The sequence below is a fragment of the Pectinophora gossypiella genome, chromosome 24 (genome assembly GCF_024362695.1).
Source record: "Pectinophora gossypiella chromosome 24, ilPecGoss1.1, whole genome shotgun sequence".
NCBI lineage: Eukaryota > Metazoa > Arthropoda > Insecta > Lepidoptera > Gelechiidae > Pectinophora > Pectinophora gossypiella.
In genome coordinates, this window is record NC_065427.1 from 7,046,940 (window position 1) to 7,059,922 (window position 12,983).

A 12,983-nucleotide genomic window follows, 5' to 3' on the forward strand; every position below is an offset into this window, starting at 1 on the left:
ATAGTATCAGCTTACCCCGGTGCGAAATAGGCGTGAGTTTATGTATTATTTGAGGGGTTCAGAAATGAGACGATAATCTATGGAATAAACTTATTTTACTCGCACTGAATTCAAAATAGACTCGACACAATCGAAGTAGGTATAATCAGTCAGTATAAGTAATGTCAAAAATCTACCCGTATTTAGACTGACTGTTTTATCCAAAGACCTCTAGCGCCATCTATATTTCCTCAATAGTATTACTGTTGCGTTGTCAATGCCGTCTATTCGTCATCTACGTAGTCCCATTGCCAACTACTAGATGGCGCTTTTATTTTAGAATATTTCTTTTAGTATGTATGTCTACGTTGGAAGCACGCCCCGGACACCCCATACTAAAATCTCAATCGCACCTAACCTAACACGTAAGTGCGAACGAGACAGATACACCACGCTCTCTTCTTACTCCTTAGCACGGTCATTTAAAACTAAAGTAAAGGTGGTATTAATAAACTAATCTCAGCTTTGAGACTGTCCTCAAGATCATGTCAATGTGACAGTTCTTATAGAAAAACACAGACTTGAGCATGATTTTGAGGGCAATCTCAGCTAAGATTCGTTTAATAATACCACCCTAAGGGTGATATTTACAGACTAATCTCAGCTGAGACTACCCTCGAGATCATGCTTAAGTCCCTGTTTTTATATAAGAGCTGTCACATTGACACGAACTTGAGGGCAGTCTCAAGGCTGAGATTTGTTTGTTAATACTACCTTAAGATACAAATATCTGGGTCTCAAAGTAAGACCCAGAGGGGGTGAAGTGGGCGCCCGATCCAAATTGGTGCGGAGCGGAGAGAAACCACATACGGCGTATTGTTTATTCTATAACGGAAAGTAGTTTGCTATACCTAGATTATATTTTTTTACAGGTTGGACACCTTGATGGGCGGCGATTTCCAGCAGTACAGAGCTAATGTCTACTGTCAGAGACCAGATTGTCCACACGCCTCCACATTCGGTAGGTGTAAGTTATCATTAACATAACATAAACATTAACGTAACGAAAAATCTGGACCCGACTGAACCGGTGTTTGACCAACCATGGAAAGTCGTACCATCAAAAATGGGGCTTAAAGGAGTCGTTATACTGTGAATGTGGTCACCCGGATCAAACCCTATCTCACATAGTGAACGAGTGCCACCGGTTCCCAGGTGGCATAGCCGAGCTGCATTGTGTGACGGATGCGGCAGAGACTTGGCTAGGGTATCTTAAGCTGGATCCACACAGGATATTTTATTTTTGTCTGCCATACGCAATAATAACATGACATAAACATCCTAATACGTCCCCCTGCTGGGCACTGCACAAGCCTCAACCAGGGTGCTGCTCCACTGTGGGTTGTTAAGTTACAACATACTAACGTCTTCTATTAACGACCTCCGTGGTGCAGTGGTTGAGCGTTGGGCTCACGATCCGGAGGTCCCGGGTTCGATTCCCGGTGGAGACATATCACAAAAATTACTCTGTGGTCCCTAGTTTGGTTAGGACATTACTGATTGATCACCAGATTGTCCGAAAATAAGATGATCCGTGCTTCGGCTCAATAGTAACTCTGACACCAGGGTTGATGAGGTTGGAACTCCGCCTCACAACCCACACGATAGAAGAAGAAGAACTAATGTATTTATTGCTTAACATAAAAGGTACCCATTTGTCAGGCCAAGTAGTTAATGCCCTAAGCGACAAATCAATCATCACTTATTTAAGAGCCACGCTCTTGTCGGTGTAGCATTCTCCGTGCTACTTTCTTAGAGACAAATAGAACAGTAGATTCCCTCTTGCCTTCCGCCCCGCAGTACTCTGTCTGACGCGAGGGGGATGGCGCCCAGAGTAGTCTATTTCAAAGCCGTACTAGGACTCCTGTCCTCCGCCTCTGAATAGTACTGACAGTTACTGCTGCCCTCTGTCAGGTTGCAGGACAAATCAATAAGTCACAAAAAAACAACAAAAGTCATGACACCAGATTGGGTTAAGCCACAAGGACGTTGTTAAATTAGTCGCGTTGCTGCAATGCTGCAAGATAAATGAATCATGAAACAGTAGGACTAGGGCCCTGTGCTGGGAGGTTTTCTGGCCACGTCTTTCCCTCAGCGTTACAGATTCCGATGTGGTAGTAGTTTTACAGCTAGTTACATAATATGTAATTTAATTTTTTGACGTTCAAAATGCGCTAACTTTGTAAGCCAATTTTGAAAAATAAATATTCTTGAATTTTTTTTTTAATAAATCGATTTAGGTAGTAGTAATCTTTCTGTCCTCCTCTACCGTGTCTAAACATTTTTTTGTATTACAGGTACAGGGCAGAACAAAGCTTCGCACTTCCACTGCCTGAAATGTGACTTCGTGTGTACAGACACGAACAAAGTGGTGGCCCATCGGCGACAGCATCAAAAGTTGGATTCTATACAGGCGGCAGGCTTCGAAAAGTTCCCACCTAGTAAAGGTAAAATATACATTAATTTCATTTATTCATTAATAGGTATAACTGTATGCGAGTTCACGTTGGATGGACATAATTGCAAGATGAACTAAGTTTCTACACTCACTGAACTTTCTGTCAGACCAACGTGATAGGTGGTGAGCCGTATCGCCGTCTATAATGGTCGAGCCAACCGTATTAGTGAGAACTTGCACTTAAGATAAATTTAATAACTCATTGGTGCAAATCAGATACCGGGGATCGAACCGACGCTTCCCGATTGAATATCAAACCGATGTACCACAGGACCATAGCGACATAAATATACTTGGGAAAAAGATATACTTTCACGAAATATATAAAATACTTAATTTAGGAAAAATCATTGGTAAAGCAACAACATTACATGTTCTCACAAGAATATTTCGTCAAATAACTCCAAACGACGTCAAAAATATTTTGACGTCGCTCTGATAGGAACGAATGGGCGAACGTCAAATTGTGCAATGTCTATACTTTTTGTACCTACTTTTTGTTTCAGTAAATCCAAATTCTTAAATAAATACGTCGTAATAGATTATTTTATAAATTCTAATTATTGACGTTTACATCATTATATATTTTTTTTCAGGATGCGGTTACGAGCCCCAATGCATACACAGTAAGAAACAAACTCATTACCATTGCCTCCAGTGTGGATTCGCCGTCCTCGGCCTCTCTCAGATGACGTCACACAAATACAAGCACCAGGAAGCAAACCTTGGACCTTCCACAAGCGCTACAAACTGACATGCGACCCCGGTTACTAATACCAAGTTTGATAGACTTAAATGTCGTGAACGAACTGTAATTGTTTTAAATGTGTGAAACCCTGAAAATGTATTATTAAATAAAATCGAATGACGTCAGAAAATTTTGACGTCGCTCTGAGACGGCAATGTGTGAACGTCAAGAATTATGCAACGTCAAAATTTGTGTGAGTGATGTCAATTTAGTGTGTAGGAATTCTACAAAAAAAGTTGTTTGTGCTATTACGAAGAACAACATGTATGATTGATTGTGCGTATAGTAATTATTGTGACAAATACTGAGTGTTTCCCTCGAAATTGTGCCTTAGATACAAATGTTTAGGTCTATTTTCGTTGCGAGAGACATATTTTCTAAAGCCTCAGAATTGACGGGCAGATTATGTGCCAAATTGATTTTAATATCACGTTGGAAATAAAGACAATACAATTTTATAGAAGTAGTATAAAAGATTATCGAAAGTGTTGACTAAAAGACCAATACAAGTGTTCAACACGAATAAAGTTTTATTGAAAATTGTGTAAAAACCTTCAAATAAGCAAGGCAAGTTTGTGTGAATTTAGAATTTAGAATTGCATGCTAAAATTACGGAGTATGTATTCCTAAACCCCGACCAATCTTAGGCGTTAGTTTTATATATAAAAATATATTTTATTTATTAGTTTCCCATGAAAAAGACATTTTTACGGATAGTATTATTAATTTAGATTTTGCGTAAAAAAGGCAATAAAAATTGGGTTAAAAACACCATTTTGTGCCTAACGATTAAAATCTTGACAATATTAAGGGATTTTGTGATGTTTCCTATTATAAAATGTAACAATTAAACATCATTTTTACTTAAATAGTAATAAAAATCACCAGTTCAATTAGAAAATAACACAAAATCCGCTAGATTTACAAAACAAAATCAAAAATATATTTAATAAAAAAAAACTTATTTAATAAAAATGTCAATTCTATAATCAAAAAATCATTGTAAATAAGATTAGATTATATTATCGAAAACATTATGTTAATAAAAAAAATGTAATTGTTATATTGGTATTTAAAAATGTATAAACAAAAATTCGACATTAATGTACAGAAAAGGAGTGCTAATGTTTGTGATCCATGAGGTAGCCATAAAATGCCATAAATTCATACATTAAGTGTTAAAAAAAACTAAATTTTCTCTGGATGACTGATATTATAACGATGTATGCCATGAAGTCCCCTAAGATAAATAAAACAAGTTATGTTCACAGATAAACTACATTTTTATAATTCTTTAAAAACCTTTTATCGCCCGATGGGATATCATATAAGTATCCAGTTTTTTGAAGCTCGCGATGGTGCATGTCAAATGTTGCAATACAGTCGAAACGTCGCGGCATGGATTACGATAACGCGACATAAAAATAAATATCGCGGGCTTGGAACGATAGGCGACAAGTTTTTTTTTACTAAAGTCAGAAACTAAAGCAGATAAACATCGTTTCGTATTAAAAAAAAAACTGATAATAGCGTAGTTTCCAACTAAACAAATCAATTACTTTTTACTAAACGTCAAAACACGACATTACTATGGAATTTGTTAACGCAACCTGTAACGTCATAGAAAAACGTGACAAAATCTCGCTAAGTTAAATAAATAATCAGAATTTCACAATTTATACTACGCAATTATCCCAGAGTGAGATGATTCTCTGAGAAGAACAGATATTTAATGAATTTCTTTGCTATAATAATGTATACACTATTGTTTGTACTTGTATTTGAATCTTTTCACTCTGAGGAAATTATCAGGTTTACATATAAGAAACTGTTTTTATCTGAAACTAGTATTCCTTTTTCGTCGTTGCCAATTTAAAATCTATTATGTGCAATCGGGTCAATTTTACAAAAAATAAAAAATCTTCCGCCTGATTTTTTTTTGTATGTCTGTGTGTTAAAAATATTAAAAGATAATTGATATTTACGTACATAAGAGTTTGTACTGAATGTTTTAGGAGCAAAATACTATTCGATCCTGACAAAAAAGAAATTTGGTGAGGGCGACAAGTAAGAGCTTTTAAATTGGCAACGACGATTTGCAAATGTATGAAGTTCACTGGAACAAAGGGCATAACGTATTATATTCAGTTACACCTAGACCTTCTGCATTCCTTCATTATTCCCTACAGTTTTTGTACCATTCCCAAATTAGTTTTAGACTAAATAAGGTTTGCTACTCTTTCGAAAAGGATTCTACTAAATAAATAATATTATATTGCATTCATATTTGGTCAAAAATTATATAAATACTTTAGAACCCTGTACCATTAACATATTTGATGTTTAAAGAGACTTTGTTTCAATTTGTCAAATAAGTTAATGCAACATGGCACTTTTATCATATTTTTAGTTATATTAGTTCAATTCTTAACAAAATACTTAATCAAAGAACCGCATTTGTCAGAACTTTCAGTTTATAGTTAAAAATTTAAAAGGGAATTAATTATATCTAATATCTGATTGCAAAATGGCGATCTGATTCCAAATGTAACGTTGAGTAGCACAAATCTATGTATTGTTGACCAAACCATGTAACCTAACCTAGCTTGTATGATTTATTTATAAGATATGTGTCACCTCAGTTCCTACCATACTCTTACTTTCCTTTGATTTATTTATCGAACAAAATTTTCACGGTTAACATTTAAATGTAAGTCTAAATCAGCTCAAATTTCATTAGGTGGGTGAATTTAGGTCACCGAAGGAGCGATTTTGATGGCTCATTTAACAATATTTCTAAAACTTTAGCTACAAATAACGTCACAGACAATACGAGATAACAGTTAATGTAATTACATCACTCAAATGACGTGCGTAACCCAACGATTCCGGAATACCTGAGGTAACTCCTCTGCCGGAAAACTAAGTCTCAGGGCGTTGTCCTTGTGAACATGAGGTAACCCTAGCTCTTGTAGCATGGGTTACGCTATCGCGCGCGACGCGACTAAAGACTTCAACTGATAGACAATATAATATGCTGCGTCTATGAGTCGAAACCCATGCTGCGGAGGCTAGTCTAGATACAAACACTGATCGAATAAATTAATAGATTTTGCTTAAACTCTTGAGGTACTTATTAAAATATCGTTTCTAAATAGAAATGAATTTAAAATAATAAAAACACATTATACCGAGTTCTTACCGCAATATTATCAGGGATATGAGACTCCCGATATTAACACGGTAAGAACCCGGTATTATATGTTTTAATTATGTTAATAACCGCGTAAACCTCAAACAATGGATTTAAAATGTTAATCGTGAAAAAAAATTGTATGCTAATAAGTATGTATTTTTTTATACTTACAATTGTAATTTTCAAAAAATAGTCCGTGCCATAAAAATATTTAGTCGCATTATGAATAACTTACACGTATACATAATTTTTCATTATAATTCGCGTTATCTTGGAGTTTGCGTTTTTATGTAATATTATTCTTAAAACAACGCTGATTTATTTAATAACAAAAATCATTGGGGCCAAAACTCACCGAGCCGCCATGGCCACGTCGCCAAACAATTCATATTGAAATGTAGGTACGGCAGGTAACTCATTTGGCGACGTTTTGACAACGAATCTGTTTAATTATAAATTGTTTGGCGACGTAGCCGTCGACTGTCGACGTGGCCTTGGCGACGCGGTGAGTTATGGACCTTAAAAACTATGTACGACGCAACGCAATAAAATATTTTTTTCAATATTGGTTGTTAAACAATTGTTGTGTTATCTAATTTTACGTTTTTTTTTTTGTTTTAAACTCTTTTAAGTTTTCTTTCACAAACTTATTTTATTAGTAATTTAACGTATTTATGTATCTTTAGAGTACGTAGCTTTAATTTTAGTAATTTTATAAATTAAAGTAATTCTCCTTTTAAAACGCAGTATTTGTGCGCAGTATTCATTTTGGACTGTTTAACACTTTCATTTATGTAAACATAGAGTGTGAAGGCAAATGAAAGTCCCCTTGTAAACTTCGCTATATGTAGTACCCGACTGTAAAAAAATAATTTTAGCAGTTTGTTTGACATTAAATAATTGGTATGGAAATAGTTTAGTGTCGTTTACCTCATGAGTTCTAGAAATAAAAAAGAATATCTAAAATAATATAAAATTGTTTTCATTCTTTAACCTGCATTATTTTTATAACGTTTTAAAAAATACTTTAATCAAACCTTGCTAATAAGCAAATAAGGCTCAATATAGTAACTCTGACGCTACACGAGAGGAGTTTGGTGGGTAGGACAAGAAAGTTTTCTCCTTAAATTTTTTGTCAAACCACCCTCACTGACCGATGCGACGGTCAGTTGAGTCAGTTCATTGTCGGACGCGCTCGCGGACGGACGTTTCGTCTTAGCGCTATATTCGTCTTTTGGTGTGAAAGTTTCAGACGCTCGACGGTCATGACTTTCTGGACTGTGTTAACCGTGTTATTGTGAAATCTGTGATCACTAAAGCGTGTTGAAATGCCGCTCAATCTAGGACTTAAGGGTGCCCACAGCCGGCGCGCCATGTGTGCCCTTGCGGAGCTGGTCTGCTGTCCTGGTTCATTGTGGATTGTAAGGTTCGTAGCACTTTTAACTTATTGGTTGCGAGGTAGAATATACGGTGTCAGGGTTATTATTGAGCCGCCAAAGACCCGTGACAAAGCTCATGTAACGACTACTTACTTACTAGTAAGTAATAACCGGGACCAACAGCTTAACGTGCCTTCCGAAGCACGGATCATCCTACTTTGGGACAATCAGGTGATCAGCCTGAATATCCTAACCGAACTAGGACACAATGATTTTTTGATTTGTCGCCACGGGGAATCGAACTCAGGCCCTCCGGCTCGTGAGCCCAACCAGATAGATGTTGCGGGAACATAGCAGGTGGGACCGAAATATGCACAAAACGAGCATAATATTCATAATACAATATTATGATGTTAGACAAAGTTCGTATTATAACGTTTTCCACGGCATTCATTTGCTTCTTTGATACTAGCGCTGCACAACCGTTACTAGCGCTTTTTACCCGACTGCGGCGATGAAAAAAGGAGGGTTATTTGTTTCATCGCTATGTATGTATGTGTGTACGCACGTGTGTTCCAACCTAATTTCTAAACCACTGGTCAGAATTTAACAAATGAGGTGTCACTAGAAGCGTTTTGATTGTCCGGTGGTTATAGGCTATGTGACGTCACGGCAAATTCAATATGGCGCCTATAACCGAGGACGAAAATTTTGATTTTCAATTGGTATAATGTTTACATTCCATTTCAAATACGTATATATTACTAGCTTTTACTTGCGGGTTTCCTCTTGTATTTACTCGATAATTACGTTGAATTGATAAAATGATTGCTCAGACATGTTCCGGATAGCTTTGATCTCGAAATCTCGTTTCGGAAGCACTTTTCTTAACAAATAAGATCCCAAATTAATGTACTTAAAAATATAAGATTGAAATTAAAACCTAACTACGGAAAAATCACGCTCTAGAAAGTATGAAACAAGAAAATATGTAGGTATTATATTTCTCTGAAATTCTTCCGAACAGTGTGATGCCGTGGTAACCAAACTCTGAGGAGAAATTATCATACGTATATTACTACACATTTAAAGGCGGGTAAATGGATAAAGCGGTTCATCCAAAATGTTCTCAAGTGTCCCCTTCACACGACGATGTGAGTTAACAGGCGAAATGCGGGAGCGTATAATTTTGTGCAGCTGTCTTTATCTTTGATTTGACTGTTTTTTTTATTCACCTACCGGTACACATCCTTAGGAATAATTATGAAGTAAAATAAAATAATTGTGAAGAAAAAAAAGGTTTAGTACGATCTACTCTGAACCGGCGTGCGTGTATGAAGCGATTGATGAATGTGGAGGAAGCAAGAGAAGTGTGTCAGGATCGAAGCAAATGGAATTCTATAGTCTCTGCTTACCCTGGTGGGAAATAGGCCTGAGTGTATGTATGTATGTTAGATAGCGATAAAATGATGATATCTGAAGTAAGGTAAAAAATCTATAAAAAGGTACAAAATGGGTCATATGTCATAAACCGTAAATATTCGCTGAACGTAGGTAAGTACATGGGGGTGTTTCTGGTAGCCAGTGAGCCCCTCTGTCTAATTTTTCATTTTGAACCTGCACTTCTGGGCCACTTTGTGTAACAATGAACCGGCTAAGTACGAAAAAGCGAGGGCTCCTCCGATTACTCCCAGAGCACTCCAATTAAAGAACCAATCAGGGGCCTTGTTGATACTGGGAGTGATGGTCGTCGTGGTCGTCACACGATCTCGTCCGAGTCGAGGTCGCCGCGTTCCGCCGCGGTGAAGTTATAATTATCGAGGTCGTCTTTCTCGTAACTATCGCTGATCGCCTTGCTAGAATACCTTAAAATAAAAGGGTAGTATTTTGTAGTCGTTATATGAATCGTTCAGAAGAGGCAAGATGATTGGGCACTTAATAAGACACGACGAATTTATTAAAAACATCATAGAAGCTACAATGAGAGGAAGGGGAAGACCAAGATCTTACATGGAACAGATTAAAGAGAAGGCGAACGTCGTGTCTTATAAGGAGGTGAAGGAATGGGTCTTTGATATACAAGAATGGAGAATGCTACACCGACGGGCCTTTGGCGGCTCAATAATAACCCTGACACCAGGGTTGATGAGCTTGGGAATTCACCTCACAACCCACACGATAGAAGAAGAACTAACGTCTTTATTGCTTAACATAAAAGGTACGCACTTGTCAGGCCAAGTAGTTAATGCCCTAAGCGACAAATCAATCATCACTAATTTAAGAGCTACGCTCTTGTCGGTGTAGCATTCTCCATTCTACTTTTTAGGGAAAAATAGGGCAGATAGAGAAAAGGAAGTTAAAAAAATATATATATTACTATTAAAAAAATATTATTATTATTATTTGTTATTATTTATTTTTTATGTTTTTTATTATTTATTTTTTTTTTTTCTCTATCTGCCTTATTTTATAGAAGAAGTTCTACATCTCTCTTTTAAATTTTTAACCCCCCCTGACATTTACTTGCGCTATAAAAATTGCCACATGATTCGAGGTCTATGGGTTACCATAGGTTTTCGTTCCCCTACGAAATGGTATGAAAGAGTCTGACCTCGGTAATTGGCTCATGTCTCGCGACTCTTGCCGAGCCAGTTTCTCCGCGTCGCCGTCGTCGTCGCAACAATCGCCCTTCCCAGGGCCCTTGCACACCTTCTCACACCGTTTCTGTGTGTAGTAATTGTTCATATTCCCGCCACATCCACTGTACACGAAACGTTCGCACACCCCACGAAATTGATTGTAGGCGTATCTGTGACATAAACAAGGGATTAACGCCACAGCCCGGACACTTCATACAAAATATCGACACAGACACTACACATTGACGTTAAAAATAAACTTGACAAAATGGTTACTGCAACATCGCTTCTATAGTGTAAATGAATTTTTAAATTTCATATTCGGACTTTAAAATTTTTAATTTTTTTTAAAATTTTTTCATAAAATATATTAACGATAATTTCATATTTGTATGCTTACGTGTAAGCTGAAAACACTGGTCATAAAATTGTATCAACATCTTATTGTATTGTATTTTGGCAAATAAACTACTCTATTCTATTCTATTCTTATCCAGTGGCGGCCCTAGCAAAATATTTAGGTGGTGCGAGGACTCAAAGTGGCAACCCTCAGCCTCATAAAATAAGATAAAGATAAAGATAATTTATAAAATAATGTTATTTTAATATCTAATTCAAATTGTAATTTAAATATATTAGAATTAAAATTGTACACCTAGACTGGTATGCTGCAGTGGATGTATGTAATATTGTTTAAGACCTTCTTGACCTGTAGCAATGCAATATCATAAACTGCCTATATACGTCCCACTGCTGGGCACAGGCCTCCCGTCAATCAACCGGAGGGGGTATGGAGCATACTCCACCACGCTGCTCCACTGCGGGTTGGTGGAGGTGTTTTTTACGGCTAATAGCCGGGACCAACGGCTTAACGTGCCCTCCGAAGCACGGAATCATCTTACTTTTTCGGACAATCAGGTGATTCAAGCCTGAAAAGTCCTTACCAAACAAAGGACAGTCTCACAAAGTGATTTCGACAATATCCCCATCGGAAATCGAACCCGGACCTCCAGATCGTGAGCCTAACGCTCTAACCACTAGACCATCGCAATGCAATAAATACATTTGAATTTGAATAAATACAATGTCCAAAAAATAACTGTTATAATGAAGTTTACAATGGTTGTACTTACTTAAAATACAAGAAAGTGATTTGCTGTCCCCTATTAGGTAAAAACCTGTATCTTAGCTTACCTAATATTGACCAATATTAGGTTGCTGCCAGGGACGACTGAGGACGTCAACATCCTTCAGCGGCGGTGTGAAAGAGAAAGACAGGGAGAGAGAGAGAGAGAGAGAGAGAGAAATATTTGTTCATCAACTCGTAATGGCCTCCGAGGTATAGTGGTTGAGCGGTGGGCTCACGACCCGGAGGTCCCGGGTTCAAATCCCGGGACACATCACAAAAATCACTTTGTGATCCCTAGTTTGGTTAGGACATTACAGGCTGATCACCTGATTGTCCGAAAGTAAGACGATCCGTATTTCGGAAGGCACGTTAAGCCTGCAGTCGTACGTAGTAAGTAGGTACGTAGTCGTTACATGAGTCATGTCAGGGGCCTTTGGCGGCTCAATAGTAACCCTGCCACCAGGGTTGATGAGGTTGGTAATCCACCTCACAGGCCACACGATAGAAGAAGATAGTTGTACCTAAAGTATACCATGTTGACGTCATCGCAGTGACCTAACATCAGCTCATAAGCTTATGCAACTTACCGATATACGAAACGCGTGCAATTTCCCCTGACAGGCTTTAGAGAGCAGATCTTGGGTCTACCGGGATCTATCTTGGTAACAGACCAAGGCGGATTGGGATGACCACTTTGGGCGTTTCCTATATCTGCAATCAAACGAGCGCCAATAATTATCCGATTACTCTAGCCATAGAGGCGGCCAATCAGCTCGCGACACCAAACACTTCAGAATTATTATCAAGTGGACTTTGCCGTTGCAAAATTCATGTTTTTTTTTTAATTATTTTCAATTCCTATACTTTTGCGATCGAAAATTCCACTGCATATTAACTCATCATGGCCCGAATCATCCCTCAAAGTTCGTTACGAGGTCACTAACACCCAGTATTATAATAATTATAATCGCTTCTAAAATAAACCGGATCTGTCAATTTTTTATGTCAGGTTGTGTGTGTTTATGTGGGTGTGTCAGGACCCTGTGAGAAACGGAATAGAGTTAGGGAGATGATGCAGCTGATTAGACCTTTTTCTAAGAAATTATCATCAAAAATCCTTACTCTCACTAGGGGGCAGGTTAGGTTGTTGATACGGGCCCTCACGGGGCATTGTAGACTCAATAAGCACCTACACAGAATGGAGCTGACCGAGTCTCCTCTATGCAGATTCTGCTTAGGGGAAGATGAGACGCCACTACATCTGCTATGCAGCTGTGAGGCTCTCATACATAGTAGAAGCCGTACACTTGGGGGCCACATAATGGACCCCCAGGAAGTCATGGAGCTTTCTCCCAAAAAGACGTTGGATCTATTCGAACGGATCGGTCTAGAGGA

General features: G+C 37.8%; 2 protein-coding genes across 8 annotated transcripts in view; both read left to right on the forward strand.

Moving 5' to 3' along the window:
* LOC126377805 (zinc finger protein castor homolog 1-like) overlaps nucleotides 1–7,411 on the forward strand; it is a 132,758-nt gene extending 125,347 nt beyond the window's left edge. For 5 of the 6 annotated variants that reach the window (XM_050025657.1, XM_050025659.1, XM_050025660.1 and 2 more), the window contains 3 exons: nucleotides 912–1,006; nucleotides 2,337–2,486; nucleotides 3,094–7,411. In XM_050025657.1, coding sequence (XP_049881614.1) covers nucleotides 912–1,006; nucleotides 2,337–2,486; nucleotides 3,094–3,251 — 403 coding nt within the window. In that variant the 3' untranslated portion in view covers nucleotides 3,252–7,411. The remainder of the gene's footprint in view (nucleotides 1–911; nucleotides 1,007–2,336; nucleotides 2,487–3,093) is intronic. The other variant, XM_050025661.1, reaches the window with a different exon arrangement.
* A 228-nt stretch (nucleotides 7,412–7,639) lies between these two features.
* Nucleotides 7,640–12,983, forward strand: part of LOC126377897 (uncharacterized) — a 119,880-nt gene continuing 114,536 nt past the window's right edge. Inside the window, exon 1 of one of the 2 annotated variants that reach the window (XM_050025949.1) lies at nucleotides 7,640–7,867. In XM_050025949.1, coding sequence (XP_049881906.1) covers nucleotides 7,770–7,867 — 98 coding nt within the window. In that variant the 5' untranslated portion in view covers nucleotides 7,640–7,769. The remainder of the gene's footprint in view (nucleotides 7,868–12,983) is intronic. The other variant, XM_050025950.1, reaches the window with a different exon arrangement.